Source organism: Carassius auratus, chromosome 32 (assembly GCF_003368295.1).
Source record: "Carassius auratus strain Wakin chromosome 32, ASM336829v1, whole genome shotgun sequence".
NCBI classification, from domain to species: domain Eukaryota; kingdom Metazoa; phylum Chordata; class Actinopteri; order Cypriniformes; family Cyprinidae; genus Carassius; species Carassius auratus.
This window is the reverse complement of record NC_039274.1, coordinates 25,392,753-25,415,320: the sequence shown is the minus strand read 5'-3', so window position 1 is coordinate 25,415,320 and position 22,568 is coordinate 25,392,753. Positions and strand designations below refer to the sequence as shown.

General features: G+C 37.1%; 1 protein-coding gene across 1 annotated transcript in view; it reads left to right on the top strand.

Moving 5' to 3' along the window:
* The window catches only part of LOC113051916 (chondroitin sulfate synthase 1-like), a 56,494-nt gene extending 35,529 nt beyond the window's left edge, over positions 1-20,965 (top strand). The window contains exon 3 of the mRNA XM_026216097.1: positions 18,136-20,965. Coding sequence (XP_026071882.1) covers positions 18,136-19,734 — 1,599 coding nt within the window. The 3' untranslated portion in view covers positions 19,735-20,965. The remainder of the gene's footprint in view (positions 1-18,135) is intronic.
* The last annotated feature ends 1,603 nt before the right edge of the window (positions 20,966-22,568 follow it).

The window sequence follows — 22,568 nt, the reverse complement described above, 5'->3', positions numbered from 1 at the left end:
GTCACTTACAGATTAACTAAAACATACAGACCTAAAATAACTTCTGAATAGCAGAGCAGGCAGCCTTGCTGGTTTGTCAGGTTCTGATGTTGCTGTTCATGCAAAGTAGGTTTGCATATTGTATTTTTTTATATATTTATTTTTTTGTGGTAGAGGAAATGGTGACAGAATGTGTTTGTGTGAGAGGGACAGTCATGTAAATCCATCTCTGGCAGTCAGACCTCCATGTCCTCATCTTCCACCATTATCATCAGCATTTTAAACAGCTGCCACCATCTGCAGCCTTTCCCAGAAACTCCTCCTTGTTTCCCCAAGAACAATATCATGCATTGTCTTATTTTCACACATGCATTTTTATGGCTTTTTTTAGATAATTTTAAATGCCACTTTTCTTTTTGATTTCCAGCATCATTACTCCAGTCTTCACTGTCACATGATCTTCAGAAATCATTCTAATATGCTGATTTGCTGCATAGGAAGCATTTCCTATACTTATCAGTGTTGAAAACAGCTGCTTCATATTTTTGTGTAAACCTGGATTCTTTGATGAACAAGTACAAGAACTGCGTTTATTTGAAATGGAACTGCTCTGACTGAGTCAGAAAGAGTTTTTGACTTATTCAAACTGCTGAGTTTGACTCATTAGAGCTGGCTCTGCGGAATCATTCATTTGCAAGTTGGACTATATTGTATTACTGTGCGACACCTCGTCTTTCTCTCTCATCACATTGTACACGCAATTGGACTTGGATGCCAAAATGGTGAATCATGATTTAGATTTTCTGTGCTCCTTGTATCAGAGTTTCCATAATCCTGAACCCTTTTGTGATGTTGTTGAGTTGTGAACAGACTCGTCATTATGCAGCAGATGGAGATCAACGTCAGCGACCCCTGCACATCTGTTGAGTTGCTCTGCAGCTGTTTTTGTCAGATTACAGCAGCTTGTCATTACGATGTTTCTGGCCAAAACACTCCTGTTTGTAAAGCAAAACCTTTGACGTCCCATCTTCCTGTGCGTGTCTGACCTCCGGCCTGCGGTCCCACTCCTGCCACATTGAATGTGACTTTTTGAAGTAAAAAGACGTACTGCAGTACAAATTTTACATTTTTTATTCAGTTACAACTTCAAAAAAGTTTTTTTTTTCACATAGCTACACACAGCTAATGCTTTTGAATGAATGTCATTTTGTATCAGAAGAAAAATTCAGGTCTGGATCATTCCCCTTGCGTTTGAAAGTATTGATTTTGCCCATATTAACATGTTGCAGCATTCACAATAAACGTTAGTTCTGCTGCATGTCGCAAGAATGTCGAAATGCATTTATTTCCTACTGTAAATATATCAAAACTTAATTTTGATTCGTAATATAATTTAAGAATTCATTCGGACAACTTCAAAAGTGATTTTCTCCGTATTTAGATTTTTATGTACCCTCAGATTCCAGATTTTCAAATAGTTTTATCTTGACCAAATATTGTCCAATCCTAATAAACCCTAGCTTATTTATTCACCTTCCAGATTATGTATTAATCTCCATTTCGACTGGTTTTGTGGTCCAGGGTCACATGTCATATCTTGGGTTAATTTTGTAACTTTGAAATCTTTAGTACAATAATTTATTTTTTCTTAAAAGTTTCAGTATTTTGAGGACTGGAGTATGCACACTAACCTTTACATTGATAAAGTTTTTTTTTTACTGGGTCTCAGTAGCTCCCATCCAAAGACTGTGGTGGGATTTATGGTTGTTATTAATAAAAATACTCCGTTTGGTAGCAGAAACGAGTTAGTTTTCTGTGTGAAGCTTATGAAGCAGAAGCACTGGCAGCGTTACAGGCTGCAGATGCAGGATCTGTGAAACAGACCTTTCTCTTCATCTCCTGACATGTGGCCCTGGTGAGAGGAATCAGCTCAGCACATGTTCATGGTTTCAATCAAGCCTCTGTTTCCATTTCATTATACAGCTAGCCAGTAATATGCAGTGGTGGTAATATGTAGCAACAGCGGAAGTGTTTAAACAGAAGTTCAAAGTCTAATGATTTTATATTAAAATACTTTTTTGTAGCATTTAATCAACCTGATGCCAGTTTGGGGGCGGGGCTATCTGTTTGAAACCTGTTTGAAAACAGTCGTTATTTTTGTGGCACAGAAAAAAACATAATGCAAAAAGAATACGCAATGAGTGTATTCGGTTTTAATAAATATAATTTCTGTTTTTGAGAAGTCGCAGTTAACAGCTCAGTGATTATCTCAGGTGCTGATTATGTGTTTTGTATTATACAAAAATTGTTTAATTTGGTCCATTTTGCATGGTTTGTAATAGCTATGATGAAGCGACAGGATGGGTCTGAAATGTCAAGGAACCGGAACCAAAAGTTATACTCACTGATTGTGAGTTTTGAGTTCATGGTGTAATTTTAGGATAAAATGGTGTAATTTTAGTTACGTTTCATTGTGTGTGGATTCAATAGCCATAATGGAAGCAACAATGGATAATTTACATTTATGAATGACACAAAACAAGAACAAGTGTTTCTTCTTGAATAATGTTTAATTTCTGTTATGTATTTAGCCACTATGGCAAGTACAAGACAAGACTGTGCCAGTAGTAATGTATTATTATAGTATTTATCAAAGCTTGTATTGTTAGTTTTATTTTTTTATTTTGCATCAGCATTTTCATAGGCTTTTGCCATTTTACTTAGTTCTTTTTTTCTTTTTATTTTAGTTTGTCTTTTCTTTTTACTTGCTAGTTTTAGTTAACAGTAAAGACTCTTCACACGCTCTTCCCATTGGCTGTGGATTTGGGATTTCATCATAAAGTCATGTCACATCTGGTGTGGACAGACAAATTTCTCATCTATCTAAACCAGACAAGGATCTGAAACGTGTTTTATTGAAGGATTGAGGTTGTCACAGGACACATGTACTGAATCTGTAACTGAAAGTGAGGCTGTATTTGACATGTTTTCCACAGCCCTTCACACTCCAGTATGTGTGTCGGAAAGTGACAGCTATAATCTTCCAGCTTTGTTCAGCTTTAAATAAACCCAGCTTCCATTTGTGGTGGTCCTCCCATGGTTTACACTTCCATTCTATAAACTTAACGCTGGGCTTTCTCATTGTGGGAGCTTGGGAGTTGTTTAGGTCAGAGGCGCACTTTAACAGATTATATGTAATTGGGTCTCTTTTTGAACTCCATTTCCCTCTTTGTTTCACTTTAATCATTTCACTTCTCCCAGCCACTGCTGTCTAAACACCCACGATCCAGTTCCTGTCCCCGTTTCCCCCTCCTTCCTATGGGCGGCACCTCTCGAGCAAAGCTAACAGAGCGCCAGTGTGCCACAGGCTTGCCACAACTTTCCCGGAGACTGTAATTACTACCCTCAATAAAATGAATAAGGACAGACAATATCAGTTATAGCTTAAACATGTCGTTTGAGGGTGGCTTTTGAATCCTGCTCTTCGCTGGAAGGTTTGAATGAGGTTTTATTGGTGTGTGCCGCCCAGCTTTAAAAGGAGAAGCGACGTGAATTGACTTCTCAGTTGTGTCTGAAATGATATAACAGATAGTTTGATTGGTCACAATACCCGTTCATAACATCCATAGACAGCAACTATTAACTTAAGTAATCTTATTTTGGAAAGATCTCACTTAATGAACATTTTCATGTAAATATTTATCCCAATATGATTGGGTGTGATGAGATAAAAAGACTGTGTACTAAAATTACCAAGAAACCACAACATTCTGTTGGATTGATTTTGTGAGCATTTGAGTCGGTTCTTTTGAATCACATGCACACAGTGACAGACCAGTTTAGTCTGATGCAAATGATTCTTATGAACTGATTCTTTTCACTGAATGCAAACCACACAGTGCAACCGGTTTCTTTTAATTCATAAACACATTTTATTATTTGAGATGGGACTTTTAGTTGATCAAAACCACTCAACACAACCAGTTTAGTCTGAACTAGCTTAACTAGTTTAGAATGTATTTAGTCAGATTCACAAACAAATGACTCCGACATGAGCCGGATCTATTTTAAGTGAATCAGAATCACACGGTTCAACGGGTTTAGTCTGATGCAAATTAGACTCTTGTGAGCTAATTCTTTCAGTGAATCAAAACTATGGAAGCTTAACCAATTTAGTTTGATTCATAAGCAAATGATACCTATGATCTGCTGCTTTTCAGTGAATCAAACCCACACAGGACAACCGGTTTTATCTGAGCTAGCTAAACTAGTAGTCTGATTCATGAACAAATGACTCGTATGAGCTGGTTCTTTTGATGGAATCTGAACCAGACAGTGCAACCAGTTTAGTCTGATACAAATGACTCTTATGAACTGATTATTTTCAGGCAATCAAAACCATAGAGCTTAACCAACTTAGTTTGATTCATAAACAAATGATTCATATGGGCTGCTTCTTTTTAGTGAATCAGAACCACACAGCACAAGTATTTTAGACTTTCATGAGCTGATTCTTTCCAGTGAATCAAAACCATATACTGGAGCTGAACTAATTTAGTCCAATTCATGAACAAATGACTCTTTCTGCATTGGTTAATTAGAAGCATACAGCTTAACCAGTTTAGTCTGATTTAAAAACAAGTGACTTATTTAGTGAACTTATTTTTTTAAATCACCCAAAAAAGGACTCACAAGCTGACAAGTTACCAGTTGAATGATTGAATCGATATCTGACTCGCTTTCTGGAACTGCAGGCTATAATTTCTTTCATTGATATCAGTCTGAAATTGAATTTTTTGGGGGGACTTTAGGTTTTTGAAACATAAAGCACTATCAATACTGAGTGGTTGTTCATGAGTTTACTGAATGCTTGTGACATTTGACCTTAATACTTAAGTAATCAGAGTTTTACAAAGTTAGTTGACATTTTAGACCGAGATCTTTTGTGAATTATTACAAAAGAGACAAAACCGAACAGTTCCTCACCCAACATTGTTCATTTGGACAAAGCAATTGATGGTGTGTCTTGTTCAAACACTTGAGAGCAGCAACAATAAAAGATGAATGCGTCATACACTGCTGGTTTATGGCTATATCTTTCCCCTGTCTGTTTGTCTAAAGCACTTAAACTTCTTTAGAGCTGTGAGGAACAAAAGGGATTTCAGGTTATTGAATAACGTGTCTTTGTGCCGTGGGTGTGTGGGTTCAAGGCTCTCGTACAGTCGTTCATTGAACTGTAATGCAGCTTAAGATGCTTGTGAAGTTGGCTTTATTGCAGAGTTCACTGTAATCCACAGCATTCGGTGTTGAATATGAGATGTACCTCTTCCTCTACCAGGCTGATTTTTTCTGCCACCAGATCATTTTCTTGTTGTTTTGGCACACACTAGCTTTGTTCTCACACTAGTGAACTAAAGTCATTCATTTTCAATGAAAGGTGATGTGAGGCCACACAAGTAACACCAGCTGTAAGCAACTCAATGAAGTTGATATTGTTTGCATAAAGCAGCATTAAACTCATGTATGATAAATGATATATCGGGGAAAAAAGTTGTGTGTGTGTGTGTGTATGTATGTGTATGTATGTATGTATGTGTGTGTATGTGTGTGTGTGTGTGTGTGTATATATATATAGCAGTTCAGTCAATGTACTGTTAGGAGTAACTGAATAACTCAGGCACGTTTATAAATCGAATAACTAAAGTAATTTGTGGATTAGTGCGTACTGGAGACGCAAACATTTTCAAACTATTCAGTTTGATTTGGTGAACTGGTTCGACCGGTCGAACCAGTTGATCCGGACTTGATCCGGACATCAATAGTCGATACAAAACCAATAAAACCCATTATAAACGAGGCATTTGTTGCATCCAGTTGGGACATTATTACTGATTAGAATGACTTGCACTGTCTTTTGACCTCTAATAATCTTAACACTTCAATTCAAACTAGTTATTTCATCTGGATTGAGTTATTTATTTGATTATAAAGTTTCTTGTTGATTCTTCCTCATCTCACATGAGTGATCTGGCCTATAAACCTCAGACCCCACCTAACCAGATTTCATTAATTCTGCTGCTCGTCACAAACGAGCCTCCATGACCAACAAGCCAGGAATGGAGTGGTGGCTTAGGGACGCTCCAGCTTGCGGTCAGTGAAAGGATTTTATTGGTCTCCGTCGTTGTCTCTGGTGCAGAGTTGCCAGTCGTGAGTTACCATGCTGCAGGCTAAAAGACAAACACAGACACCGTTCAAGCAGGAAGTTCATCTGTATGATGAAAAAAAAAAGAGAGAGAGTTAGTCGTTGCTGAGCACGCTCATTAATCTAGTTTGAACTGTTGAGTTTATTGCATCGCGCTTCAGCCCACCATGAAATGTAGATGTAATGCACCATGGTGCAGTGTTATCTCATATCCTGCCTCGACCTTCTGTGGTTTAACATGTCCATATTGTGCTGACTGGGAAATGATAGGCCATTTATGTCTGAATTATTCTTAGCAAGCAGACTGAACGTGATCTAATCTGTTTAAAAAGGAATATCCCTGTCATTTCACCTTTAATTTGCACTCCTTTGGCCATTTAATCATTGTCAGATGCACTCGTTCATTCATTCACTCCAATCCTTTTTTAAATGGGACTGGACAGTATTACTATAAATGTAACCTTGTTTTGGAGAGCTCTTAAAAGTGTTTCATTATTCAAGGAATTCGTCTCTTTTTTTTCTAAATGAATTAGCCATAAAGTAATGCATGCAGGGACTTTAAATGAACTTGTGGGAGTGATTAAAACTGTGCAATAACTGCAATACCACTTCAGTATTCACTGGATTCTCCAAGAATAGACATTACTACATGATTGTGTAAAATGCAAAACTTTAAGTTGGGTTTCCAGCAAAAATAACTATTCTGCGATGTGAAGCATTATTACTCTAACTGTGATAAGATTTTGCTCATAGCTCCCATCCTCTCAAAGAAAATCTCACATTCTGTCTCTATCTGAATGTTTCATCGAGGTATAGCTTAGTTATTCAAAAATCCTCCACAGGGGAGATTACAGTAAAATATATTTTTACTGTAATATATAGTAAAATGTCATGTATTCCTGTGATGTAAAGCTGTGTTTTCAGCATCATTACCCCTGTCTTCAGTGTCACGTGATCCTTCAGAAATCATTCTAATATGATGATTTGGTCATGCCATATAATATTGATATTTTATCACTTTTGTTTTCTAAAGATTAGTGCAAATTAATAAATGCAGCATTTTTCCCAATGCAAGATGTGGTCTGATTCTATATAGACTATTCCTTTCAATGTTAATTATTAGAAGACATAGTGAATTAATGCTTAGCTTTAACTTGATCTGATTTGTCAGTTTCTAGAGGACAGCAGATGTAAAAATGGCCACAGCTCGGCCCGTTCCCTCCTGTGCTTGGCTGTGGACATTGACTATTCAGTGTTTTATGACTAATACGGCGGCGCTTGTTTGTCATTTTTCACACTGAGCTTGGCAGCTGGTATATTGGTTTTGCTGTTCAGTGTGACCGCGTGGAACCGAATGACTTCAGATAGTGTCTGATTAAAAGCGTAAACAGAGCTGTGCTCGAGCTCTTATACACAAGGCTCTGATATTTATGAAACCATAAGCTGCAGGAGGTGAAGCATTACAGCAGTTTTACCAGGGCTCAGGGCGAGTTGGGCAGTAAAACGGCTGTAATGCATCGCCTCCTGTGGTGTAATGCTTTTATTAAATTCATTAAAGAAATAGTAGAAAGTTTGCTGAAAATTGACTCACCCTCAGGCCAATAAAGATGTAGATGAGTTTGTTTCTTCATCAGAACAGATTTGGAGAAATGTAGTATTTTATCACTTGCTCACCAATGGATCCTCTGCAGTGAATGGGTGCCGTCAGAATGAGCGTCCAAACATTAAATGTTCATTTTTAGGTGAGCTATTCCTGTCTCCTGATCGATAGATGTGCTTTGATGGTTTGAGCGTGGAAGCTTTAAACACTGCTCATCTGATCATGTTTTAGAGCCGGAACAATTAGATTTATGAATATTACACGGCTGATTTAACCACTTAACTGTGTAATTAACTGTTGCTAGTGTTTCAATTTCTACTCAAATCAACATTTCATGTCCATGCATGCATTTATTTATTTAAATAAATGTGAAAATGTGCAATCATCTGGGCATTATCACTGGAAATATCACTCCGGGCTGATACAAGACCCTTGTTCTTCACGCCGGGGTTTGTGCGAGGGATAATTGTACATTGTCTGTGCAGGTTTATGGTTATTTGTATATGTTGTATATTTGTATATGTTATTGTATATATGCTCTTTGGTGTTTGAGTTATTTGTCATTAGCATATGGATGGAAGCCACTTCAAATAGAGATATATCAGAGATGAGACACTGAGATGTGTCTACCACGAGCGCTTTTCTAGAAACGCTTCCAATTATTTGGGCATTACTCCAATTCTCTCTCTTTTTGTCATTTACTTTAAATATTTCAGTATAATCATTAATTCGTATTAAATATGAAATACAATTCTTATTGAAATATATATAAATATATATGCAGAATTAATGGATAAATTATATACCTTTTATGTGTGTGTGTGTGTGTGTGTGTGTGTGTGTATAAAATAGGCTATTGTGATATATAATTAATTGATGAAATATTATATTTTAATACTATTTACAATGAAGGCAATATTTTATTAAGTATAAAATGTATTCAATTTTTGTATTTCATAATTTTTAACGATTCTATTTTAATTATGTAATATATTATTTAATTGATAAAAAAGCTAAATGAATAACAGCGACCAAAAAATTAAAACCTTTTATTTATATTTTGAAGCCATCATAAACCATTTTTCTCTGCTGTTTTGCTTTCCTTTTGTTTTGATCTGAATCTGGCCTGATTTATTTTCCAGTTTATTTTCATTATTCATTTTCTAATTAAAGACTTGAGTTTTTGGACCATGTTGGCTGCCACAAAGCAGGTAGCTCCTCTTCTCCCTCTACTTCCTGTCCTACTTTGCGGTTCAATCTTATCCTCATGATGTTGATATGGAATTTCCTCTATTCATAAGTCAGATTTTCCAAAGTTGTGCTTTTTCTTAATTTCAGTGTCATCTCCCTTTACTCCCGCAGTCTGTTAGATTTACTGTTCCCTCTGCGACTGCCAGCGATGGAAATCTGGCTTTGTAGGGGTGTGGCTTACTGCACCATCCCACCAAGGGACAGGCCTGGTTATAACAAACTGAAGAGCTTTGTAACTCAATTACCCAAAAACTAAAAGGACAGCCTAAGTATACTTTCTATCAGCAGACGGGGGAGCAACTTTCTTCATATTCTAGTCATTTGGAGTTGGATTGGAATAGTACTGTCGCTGCAGACACAGTTTCAAGCACAGAATGAAAAGCCTCCATAATAAAGTAATGCAGAGGAAAATTGAACCGAGACGCCGGGGTCTGCGACTGAATTAGATGAGGTCTTGAGTTTAAGTGGCCCGATGTGACTAGACGGCCCTCGGCAGTAATGATGGTTTACCAGCAGCAGTTGGAAACAGACCGTCCTCACAGTACAGACAGATTTAGGAAGCTCTGAGACGGACCGGATGGAGTAGTTTTGTTTGTCACAGCTTGATTTGCTATGAAAGCAGTTTTTGTATTTTTATTTTTATTTTATTTTATTTTTTTTTACTGAAAATGAATTAAAAACATGTTCTTGCATTATGGGAAACAATGTATTGGCCGTACAGAGTATTGGTCTATTAATCATTCTGAAGTTGAATTTCTTATATATTGCTGTACTAGTTATTTTGACTCTGCAGCTTTAGTGTGGTCTGGAGTCTGTTGGAGACTTGAGTCAGTATCTCTATTACTAAACATCTGCTGTAATTCTCACGCTGCTGCTGTATAAGACACTAAAGCAATTAAACCAAGTGTGAAAACTCTCAGATAGCAACCTTTCTTGGTTTGTGGATGATGTTTGGTCATCATTATGCCCTGTTTGGGTCTGTTATCTGAACAGGATGCAGAGCCGGACTTTATCAGTGTGTTTAACAGGAATCTCAGGCTGAATGCTCTGAATCGCCCCGGGTTGCACTTTACCCGACAGCTGTGATCGTTTCCATGCGTGTGTGTGTGTGTGTGACGGCTCTAGAGATGCCGGTGTGCAGTGTGTCACGCGTCTGCAGGCTCAAGCTCTTCTCAGCTCTCTCTCTCTCTTATCTCCGCTGATTGTATTCTATTCACTGTATTCTCTAGATAAGTGCTGTGGAACAAGATAAGGGCTTGATGGATTGTTTTCCTATCGGTTCAACACCAGTCTGCTCCGTTTTATTGTCAGAAGTGTTTCACAAAGACATTGGCTTCATGTTGTCTGGATTCAAGCAAGATTTAAACATTGACACCTGTTTGTGAGAAAGTGGCGGCAAGAAATACTGAATGGAATCGATTTAGATGGTATGAATACGGTGGAGTAGATTGGGTTATTTGAGCTGGAAATTCAATGGAAGGAAAGGTTTATATAAGAGATGCACCATGTTACCTGAACGTTAACATTCACGTAAGAAAACAGATTGGTAATGCTTCGGTTAAAAACAAAAGTGTTTTATAACATTTCTGATAAGATGAGCCACGTTCTGAGATTCAGCATAACGCTGACTGTCCTTTATACAATATCTGTATGCCTTAAACTGGCAATTTTATGATCTTTTATTGAGCTATTTTATCTGATCAGTGATAAGTCATGCAACGTTTCTGAAAGAGAAGGACCTTTTCTTGTGGCTTTTGAATAGAACGGACTGAAAAACACTGGTCTTGGATTCCTGTCATCAGAAGAGTTATATCGGGTAATGAGATCTGCTTTCATATGACGGCTGATGACTGATTTCAGCTCTGTCCTTCAGTCTCTGTTGGGGTTACAGCAGAGCAGACGAAAGAAGCCTGAACTTAGGTAGAAGTTGCTCAGAAAACATCTTTTGACATCCCATGATGCTTTTCAGATTTCAGCTACAGATTTAGTTTTTTTTTGTTGTTTGTTTATTATTTCATAGGTGCAATAATATTTTATTTACTTTACTAATATTTGTTTACTTCATTTATATATCCATTTTTTTTAATTGTAATCATTTTATCATTTAGTATTTCAGCATTCTCGGGTGCAGTTATATATTTTTGTTTTGTTTTGCACGGTAAAGAAGCTCTTTTGGTGTGTATTTTCTGGATGTCCCATGCTGTTTCCCAGGGTGGTCTCTGTGGTGAGGCTTGTTTCGCCGCAGCGGTGGATGATGTTTGAGGTCTCAGGTTTGATTAGTCTCAGCAGATGTTAACGAGGAGACCTTGAGCGGCCGCCCGGGCTCTCTGCGTGGAGCTGTTCAGCTGACAGGTGCTGGATGAGGCCGTCTATTATCAGAGCTCAATATCTGCGTCAAGCTCCATCAATCGATTCAATAAAGAGCGCAGTGACAGAAGCGTCCACCTCCACTCAGCCTTCATTACCTGCTGAGAGCCTCCTTTGTGACTCAATGGGGCCGATTATTGGCCAAATGATCCGATCCGCAGGCATTGATGGACAAATCGTTGGCTTTTTATTAAAACTCTTGAGGTTTGGTTACTGTGGGACGATTGAGGTGAATGAATAGTGTATGGATTCTCCTGTTGTTGTACTGGACAATGAATAGATTATGGATGACTTTAGCAGTAAATGAAATGGATAAAATAATGACATTTCCATTTATTTATTATACATTTTGTATAAAAGCAAGTAGTCATTTATTAGAGTTGCCTCAATCTTTTCAGAATAAATGTATTAGGATGGTGGATAGATTGGGACTTGTAATTAGTTTTCATGAATTCCAAATTCTGTACATTTTTCTGGATTCCGTTTAAAAAAATTTCTGAATTCCATTTTAATGGTTGAATAAAATTTGGTATTATTAAATAAGCAACGATTTCTTAAGTTCCAAAAAAGAGGTTTTATTTTTCCCAAATTCCATTAAAATTTTTCCTAATTAATTAATGTTTTTTTTATTCTGTTTTAGTTTAAAAATGTAGCAATAATGTCTAATGAATAGAAATCATAAAACTATACAATTTAACCTAAATTAATTAAAAGTTTAAGAAATTATATTTCTATATCTAGATTCTATTTTTCCTTTACACTTTATAAAGACCTTTTTATAATTACTTTTAAATGCATAAAAATTAATGTCTGCTCAATTGAATTAACACAAATTTAGCAATTCATTTTTTTTTTTATATGGTCCATTTTTTTTTTTTTTCTTTTTTTTTTATTTAAGAAATGTATTAATCTTTTAAAACGCAGTCTACTTTTCGGCAAATGTGCTGTTAAAATTTATACATGGAGGAATAAATTGTGCTATTCCTTTAAAAAAAAATATTATAAAAAATATATTATATTATATTTTTATGAAAACCAGTGCTATTTACTTTAATGTTGTACTTCGCATGGAAAGCCGTTGATAAGCATAATTTTAAGAGGGATACTTTTTTTTTCTTTTCTTTTTTTTTAATAAATCACATCAATATAAATTCAGCAAATTTAATATATAAAATAATTAATATAATATATGAGACCCGATGACCTCCAACAGCAGACGGGCGATACTTTGGCTCATCCTCACGCTTTCATTCCTCACTCACACGTTCTCATTCTGCTTCAAGGACCTTTCTTGTTCTCAGTCAACAAGGCTTTTTCACAGGGATGCAGAGGAGGCAGCTTCATCTGCGTCATTGGGAGTGTTGCATAATGCTGATTTTGATTGTGGCACGCTGAAGTGTTTTCATGCGTCCAGACCAGAGCCGTCCATCATACAGCGACCGCAGCGCTGAAATCAGCATTATTAACATCTTCTCACAAGCAGCCTCAAGAGAAAGGTGCTGGAAGCTGCAGCTGAAGCACACCGAGACTGTTTTATTATATTATATTATAATAGAGTTATAGTAGGAATAAAACCCTAATGTTAATAATATCTACCCTCTTCGGTTTGCTTTAGATGATAGTAATGTATTTTGTATGGTTAGATATGATTGTTTTAATTTTTATATTAAAAAAAAATGATTTATTTAAATGATTTAGCTTTTTCCATGAAATGTAATTCGTTAAGTGGCAAGTAATTAAGTTGTACTACACTTATGGATTCTTGCCTTTTAGTTTCTTACAACACATGTTTTGGAAATGTTAGAAAGAAGCTTTGACCATGATTACATTACGATTTAGATATGTTTACATTAATAATGCAAACATTTATTCTGTTCAAAGCTGACTGAAAAAAGTCCTTTCATTATTGGATATTTAACTACTTAAGGTTTTTATAATTGAGTGGCACTGGAAAACAGTCCATTTAGTGTTAACCACCGTGCATGTTCTTGTCTTTCTCATATCTGAACATTTTACTCATTTTTCAAACTTGAAATGCATTGTTTCTGCAGTTTTTAATGCAATGCATTTGTAAACCGATATTGTTCCGGTCCAGTCCTGTGCCATCATGCATGAGATATTTGAGAGAAAGGAGGCTCCATCTGTTTTTGATGCTCACCATCAGTGTGAAGAGCTCGGCCATCAAATCAGCCCTGACACGTGTTTAACATCAGGAGCAATCGCTTCCCATTAAATAGTGGAAAGAATTACCCATGTTTTACTTTGCAGTTCTTTGAGTTAACAACTCTTTTCTAAGAGCTAACAACGGTTTCAGTTCTCAGTCTGTGATCTGTAGTGAACAAGTCACACATGTATGAGCTGCGATGCTGCGTATTCATCAGCAGAGAGATCTTAGTGTGGTCAGGTTTAAGAGGCTCTATCCGGTCACGTGCTTATAAATCACATCACGTCACAGACACTGAAACTACACCGGTCAAATACCGAGATAAACAATGCGATTATATTTATTATTATTTTAATACTAGAAGTATTTTGTTATTTACCATTTCATAGGTATGATTACATTTAATTGTTTATTTTGCATAGCAAAAGTCTTTTGACTAGATTTGTTAATTTGTTACTATATATATTGCATTTTACAAAATCACATACATTTTTATTTAAAACTTATGACGCAGATCTTATTTAATGCATTATTTACTCTAAATACACAAAATAAAGCGTATATAAATAATATAATCCAAATCATCCATTATCTGATGCAATATTTATTACAAGTTCACCACACACTATTTGAAAAACAGCAAATAGGTTTTAAAATTTAATGACAAGGCTGTTCATATTTTTTGGTATTGCAACATTTCAGTTAATTGGCTAAACAGTTAAAGTTATCAGAAGAGACATGCATCTTAAAATGCACATTTGCATATTTATATAGCGGTAGCTATAATGATTTATCCAAAGTTGTTTCTGTGTTTTCAGCTTGGAGATTAATACAGTGTCTAATTGAAAATGAGTTTTAATACATTATGCACTACAGTAAACTTATGTTAAGAATATTGAAAACATGTTTACTCATAAACGAGCTAAATGAACCGTGAATGTGCATGAATTGGGCCTTGTGTGACTTTAAATGATGACGCAGCTCATTAGCAGATCACTCCTTTACTGCAGTTTGGCCTTTACATGTTAGAAAATGAGAAATGGGTCACATTATCTCATCCGGTGCAATGTGAATCCAGCAAGTCAAGCGTGGCGTGTGGCATTACTCTGTTATCTGAGCTGTGGACGGATTGAATCTGAGCTCTAATCTTGCATCACATGCTCCAGCGCCGGGATCTGCTTCTCCATGTCAGGTTTCACTCGCCCTTCACCATCCCAAACAAATCCAGCACCATCACAACAGAGAAGCAGTCATGAGAAATACGTCACAACCAATCAGTGCTTTTAATGAAAGATTCACAGCACATTTGACCTACAGGATAATAAATTAAGCGATTCATTAGGAGTAAATAGGGTCGGTTCTGACTACATGTTGACTTTAACATGGGCTCCAGTGCCAAGCAAATCTCCCGCTGCAGGAGAAGTCAAACATTCGTCTGTTTAGATGCACTGCTTTACACTGATCCCGTCATCTGTGTGCCACATTAGGTTTTTGTGCACTGTTAATGTTTTTTCTCGTGCTGCTTGTCAACAATTCAAGCTAAGAAAGACTGCTTTCAATGTGTATCACATGACAGGGACTCATTTGATAAATGTAATTCAGTAATGGGTTTACAGTATAGAGCAGGCCGAGAAATGGACTTTGTTTATAAAAAAATGTGTGATAGATTAGTGATTTTCTTTTTTAATCGATTGACAACACTAAAAAAGGTAAATATTGTGTAAAATGTGTTTATTTAATTTCACCAGTGTTTCATTTAGCTTCTGTAAATTTAGTTATATTTTCATTAAAAAAAAAATGTGTTTGTAATGTTAGACAAAAATGTATTACGCAGCCCAGTTAGTACAAATGTTCATTCCCTTGGTCTCAACTAAATGAATAAAAAAGGGGAGGGGATATTTAAAATATTCTCTAAAAAATATATATATATCATTGTGAATAAAGAATATTATTAGTAGTAGTAGTAGTAGTAGTAGTAGTAGTAGTAGTAAATATGATGTAAATAGTTTACATAATTTCAGTTTGGTCTCATTTGGCATTAATAATTTATATTATTTTAAATTATCATAATATTTATTTTAAAAATGATGTTAATGGTAAACCGATTAGAAACCGTTTATATAATTAGTGTATAATTAACTGAGCATGGCACATATCCATTAAATGTCCATTTATCTTCCAAAATTTCTATTTTCAAATTATTTATTTTTTGTAAATTATAAATGTGCTAATAAATAAAACACACAATACTGAATAAATATATATTGTTGAGTAAATATTTTGTAATTTGTGTGTAATTTCTCATAGTGTCTCATTTAGCATTAATAAATGTAATTATATTTTTAAATATCAAATATAATATAATTTTTTATTCATTTATTTATTTATTTTTATGGTGCATTAATTATAGGAATATTAGAATTAACGCAGCGTGGCCAATTAATACAAATGTTAATTCCTCCAAAATTTGTAATGTTTATTTATTGGAAATTTTTTATATTCTTTAAAAATATTGTGTAAAATGTGTTTATTTAATTTGAGCATTTTGCTGTGGTTTACAGGAACTATTGAGGTGATAACAGAATTTTGGATGAGCATTTCCTTTATGGTTTTCTTGCTTGAGCTTCCTGTTATGGGCTGTAATGGAAACGTGTGGAGTCCTGACAGAAAGCAGACTGATGCTGTCATGCGGCCGTCTGCATTTATCTGTGGGAATGAAGTGATTGTATCTTGTTGTAATGTATTTGTTTAGGCTCGGGGATGTTGTGTGACGACACGATTGCAGCTTGAGTTCATTTCTCTGGCATCCTCCATTTAAAGGGACGCGTCTGCTGTCTGAATGCTAATATGCATTTTTCTTGGCTATAAATTGGTCTTTGTAAGTGCAATTATAAAATGCGTTATAAAAAATAAATATTAAAATATAGGTTTTTTTTCTAAAAAGATAAATAGGCTGAAAATATATACCTTTTTATAGCCCACAGTCATGAAAAACCTGGAAAATCTGTGAATAAAAAAAATACCTTTGTTGGAGTAATTTCTGTGAGTCAGATTTGAAAATCATGGACCTTTCTATAAAGAATTGATTTTTTTCTTGGCTTTAACTTGCTCTTTGAGATTGCAATCTTACAATCCTGTATTCACATGCTTCAGTTATCCAGTAATCAAAGTGGGAAAGTTACTGAAATTCATTGGTCGAAAGGCTTGGGAAGCCTCTGTAATAAAGAAGTGCTCTGAGTGGATTTGGTTGAGAGCTTCTGCTTAAAGACTAAATGTAAGTGGTTGCTTTGGGGCAGAGAGACGCTCTTGTAATTTCGTTAATAACACTGATGCACCTCGTCTTGGCATGGGAAGAACAATTTTGAGTTCAAATTTACTTTCAGTTCCTCTCCCAGTTTTACTTCTCTAATTCTGCTTGGTAGACGCCACTCAGTGGTATTTAACTCCAAACCTTAATGAACGGCCTCATCACATCAGTGGCCATCATAGAATTTTTATAAATGGTCATAAAGTGCCTTAAGAATAAAGAAGTGACCCAAAGTGGGGATAATTATGGGCTGGCTAATGATGAAGTGTTCCCACAGTCCTGACTGCTGCTGAGAAGCGTTCTCAGGCTTTCTCAGGTCAATCTAACCTGCTGATTGGCACCGTGTTCCTCTCACACCCTTATTACCCTTTCAGCCAGAGCCAGCAGAGCTGCAGTTAGGAGCACCTGGTTTAGCCTTCAAAGATTGCAGGTTATTACTTGGTCCACAAATGATTCATCAGACTTGTAGGATATTGTATCTGAGAATGTAACTAGAGTGTCAGAAGAGTTGTTATTTTCTTTGTGGTGTCATTAATGCTAGCTTTATATATAGGATATACTTGTCACCCAGGACTGTAGTTACGAGTAAGATCGTTTTAATTTAAATTAATTTATAATGTTTTTTTAACCAAGTATTAGAAAAATAATAATACTTATAATATTAAATAATTCTATGTTTGATGATATATAGTTTACAGGACAGGCTTAGAAATGGGATAGTTGGGTCTAATGACTGGATGAGATGAAAGTAGCATTTACTCAACTGTTATTTACCTCAAAATGGGCAAATATCAACTGATCTATTATTTTTATTCCTAGTCATGTCAAGTCATACTTTAGGTATAGTGATATTTTTAGATATTTTAGATATTTTTTAGATAAATGAGTGATAATATATTGGACATTGGCCCCTCAGCACTGTAGTTTTCAGGCATAGAAATGGGTTAGTCGTGTCTTGTGACTCTGTGCTAGTGATTGTATCACTTTCCAGATTCGTCAGACAGGCCTTGTTCTGTAATCTTACCCATGTCATGCTATCACTTTTAATCCCACGATTAGTCTGTGGGCCACTTTCCAACCTTCTCCTGTGTCTTAAGGCAGACTTGCTTGTTTGTGTTTCAGTTTGGCTCTTTAATTGGAAAATTTCTGCCTATTTTGTTTTTAGTTTCCAAGCTTTTAATGATCTATTGCACAGTTCAGTCATTATGATGTCAAGCCATTATTATGTCTGAGCTAGTCATCAATACCCATTTTCTCTTTTTCAGATGCAGCAGCTGTTCTATGAGAATTACGAGCCAAACAAAAAGGGCTACATCCGTGATCTCCACAACAGCAAGATCCACCGGGCCATAACCCTTCACCCCAACAAGAACCCGCCGTACCAGTATCGCCTGCACAGCTACATGTTGAGCCGCAAGATCGCGGAGCTGCGCCACCGCACCATCCAGCTCCACCGCGAGATTGTGCAGATGAGCCGCTACAGCAACACCGAGGTGAACAAGGAAGACCTCCAACTGGGCATGCCTCCGTCCTTCATGCGCTTTCACCCCCACCAGCGGGAGGAGGTGCTAGAATGGGAGTTCCTCACGGGCAAGTACATTTTCTCGTCCTCAGACGGGCAGCCTCCACGTCGGGGCATCGACTCCTCGCAGAAGATGGCGCTGGACGACATCATCATGCAGGTTATGGAGATGATTAACGCCAATGCCAAGACGCGAGGAAGAGTCATTGACTTCAAAGAGATCCAGTACGGATACCGAAGGGTCAACCCCATGTACGGGGCGGAGTACGTACTGGATCTGCTGCTGCTCTACAAGAAGCACAAGGGGAAGACCATGACGGTTCCTGTAAGGAGGCACGCCTACCTCCAACAGACCTTCAGTAAGATCCAGTTTTTGGAAGACGAGGAGATGGACGCCCGAGTCCTGGCTGCCAGGATCAACCAAGACTCGGACTCGTTGTCCTTCCTGTCCAACTCTCTCAAGATGCTCGTCCCGTTTAAGCTAAGCAGCCAATCTGGCATCGAACAACACGAACCCAAAGAGAAGAAGATCAACATCCTTGTGCCCCTGGCGGGACGCTATGAGATCTTTGTGCGCTTCATGGCCAACTTCGAGAAGATTTGCCTGATTCCCAACCAGAACGTCAAGTTGCTGATTCTGCTCTTTAGCACAGACAACAACACGGAGCGCATTAAGCAAATCGAGCTCATGAGGGAGTATCACATGAAATATCCCAAAGCCGACATGGAGATCAAACCAGTTTCTGGACCCTTCTCCCGTGCTCTGGCCCTGGAGGTCGGCTCGGCCCACTTTACCAATGATTCCTTGCTCTTCTACTGTGACGTGGACTTACTGTTTACCCCCGACTTCTTGACCAGATGTCGTGGGAACACCATACTTGGGGAACAGACGTACTTTCCCATCATCTTCAGCCAGTATGACCCTAAGGTTGTCTATGCAGGCAAGGTGCCCAGCGACAACCACTACGTGTTCACATCCAAAACAGGCTTGTGGAGACACTACGGTTATGGGATCGTCTGCATCTACAAAGGAGACTTGGTCAAAGCGGGTGGCTTTGACGTCTCCATCCAAGGCTGGGGACTGGAAGACGTGGACCTCTTTAACAAATTCGTCCAGTCCGGGATCAAGTTGTTCCGCAGCACGGACACCGGCATCGTGCACGTCCACCACCCTGTGGTTTGCGACCCCAACCTCGATCCCAAGCAGTACAAAATGTGCCTGGGATCCAAAGCATCCTCGCACGGCTCCACGCAGCAACTCGCGGAGCTGTGGTTGGAGAAGAACAACCACGGTTTCCGAAAGATCTCGAACTCTAATAACGATTCAGTGAGGACAGAATAGACCCGGCAAGTGCACACCCAACTGTCTGTCTTCCTCTCTATGGAGTTTTTTAACTACCTTATTTATTTTTTACTGAAAAGACGTCTGTGGATATATTTTGACATAAGAACTGGTTTTGTAAACTGTACAGGAGCAGCGTGACATCTTTAGACTCTGATCTTTATTTTTTTTTTAGCAGTGTAAGGATCATTGACGTAAGGAGATCTATTTTACCAATCCAATATTGAGCATTATATTTATGCCACCTCTCATACAAACTGCTGTGTACCTCCCCTGAAAATGCGTCGCGATGGTATCGGAGAGGGAGTTTGGACACGGACATGTGGTGTCTGGCAATTGGTAAATGTTTATCTGTGAATGTTTACAGAGAGCTACGAACAAGTGATTCATGCTTGGGAAAGGGGATCTATAAAATAACAATCTTAATTGTGACAATTAAGGGCCATTGATCAAAAGTTTCTAATTTTTGGCTTTTGGTTTGTTTTTCCAGTTTATTTGTCTTGGGAAATCCATAGTAACACTGTTTTGTTTTCAGTGATTTTGATTTATTTTTATTGACTTCTGTGAATGAAACTGCTGGATGTAGATCTTTCCAACTCATTCCCACTGTCTAATTTATTGAACGTTCGGTCTCGTATGATATCGGCTGAGGTTATGTATATTAGAGATCGTATAACCATCTCAGTCATGGATAGTGTTTTTGTTCCTCTACATCTTCCTCTCTCTATCTTGAATGGCTTTGATTACCAAAGACTTTTTTGCACAGTTGCTGTAGGTGATTTGTTTTTTTTGTTCGAGCATGCTTGTGTATGTGTGTGTGTGGATGTCCGAATACAAAGTGGTGGAGCAGGAAAACATGAATTGTACTGTAGGATGGTGGTACCGATGACCAGATTTCTATTCTACATGGCTCTATGAACGTATGTCGACAACATGCCACTTAGCAATCTATTTTCTTGTTTCATTCGATCAGAGTTCGTTTGCTCCTGTTTGTTATTTAAGTACAGGCCGTTTTCTCATGTGATTGAGCCATGCACTCCACAGGGGGAATCAGCCTAAATTGCCGCCTAGCCTTCTAATACGAGGACTGATCTCCCACAGCAGTCGGTTTCTTTCTTTCTTTTTGCGTTCTTTTCTGGGGCATTTTCATATTTCAGTTCTCCGTTAGCCCCAATACAGCTGGGACAAAAGTTTTATATTTAATAAAATAGAAAATGTTTATCAAAATGCATCATGTTTTGATTTCTTTCTGCCTTTAGGTTTCGTCTCATTTTGTTTACCACTAAATTGCTTATCAGAGCATCCAAACACTTTCAAAGGAACATTCCAGATTCAAGACGAGTTAAGATCTGTTGGTAACTGATGTTTACAGTAAAGCACTAATGTGCCTACGTGTATTATTCTGTACAGAAATGTGTTATTGCGTTAAGTCAATCATCCTTTTAGCAGTTAAAACCGCTTTTCAGTGCTTTTAACCAAAGCGATTTTTATGCAAGGATGAAACTTTATATACAATCATTTTCCCAGGGAATCTAATCGCCGAGCTCATTTGAGCAGATTTGTGTAGTTCCTGTGTATTTTTCATCATATAAACAGTCTGTTGCTAGTGTCATTGCCAGTATATTGTGAAACCTTCCAGGTTTAGCGGCTCTACATTATGACCAGACAGAACGATTGGATTTAACTTTGCACAAAGAAGGCTACTAAAGTCTTTCACACAACTTAAGATTCAATGACTTCCGTTGTAGGATATTACAGTGTTGTGCTTAACTTGCATGAAATCCTGAACATGAACTATAAAAAAAACAACTAGAGCATCTATTAAATCTGATGTGTTGCAAACATTTTGACCCAGAGAGGATTTTCTTCCTGAAAATGCTAGTTAATTATCACATTGGACTAAAACTGACTTTGCTCAGACGGTATAATAGCTTCCCAAATCTGGGGTGTCCCCCCCCCCCAAACCTTTTTACACTTGTGGTGTTTCCCATTCAAAAATGATTGCATAAATCTATCACTATGGTATGCTATTACCAATTATTGAACTTGTTTTCTTTCAATTAGCAGGTTTTTTTTACTTCTATAGTTTGCCTCATTGATCTGTACTTATAAACCTCTGTTTATGAGTGAACTTGCCAAATGTATCCACAAATAATTGCTTTTTTTTCTCTCAAAATCTAAGGTGCATAAGATCAAATCGGTGGGAACTATAATCAATCAATTCCAAAAGAGAAAAAAAAAAACATGAAAATTAAAAGACAAAAAGATTGAAACCAAGAACTGGTGATAATATAGCATATTGACAAGCATTTTTTTAAATGCCAAACACTAAATTAGATAAGGATCTTCAGGTTTAATTACCCAGAGTGAAATTACATTTAAAAAAATGAAATTGTTTTTTTAAAGACATGGTAGAAGAGTTCAGAAACGAGGAATTGGTGACTGAAAAACATTCCAGGTAATTAAAGGAGGCCCCAAAACTGCAATGGGCAACAAGCATCACCTTCATGAAATCGAAGTCTTCATGTGCACACGCGTGTGGAGAAACTTCCCACATAAGCAGAAGCCAAGACCTGAATCGATTCTCCTTTCCTGCCGTTGACCGTTGCTCAGTTTGAAACAAATAAGCTTTACCTTTTTCAAAATCAGTGCCATCGAGATCTCATGCCATTCTGTTCCAAAACCTTGTATGCTGCCTACATGGACTGCATTTTTCATGTGCTTTCGGCATGAAACCTGTGCCAAAATATAGGCTGCATTATTATAAGATACCTTAAACTTACATTGCATGTATCCGAAATTAAATTAAACTTATTGAAAAATCAATGCAAGTT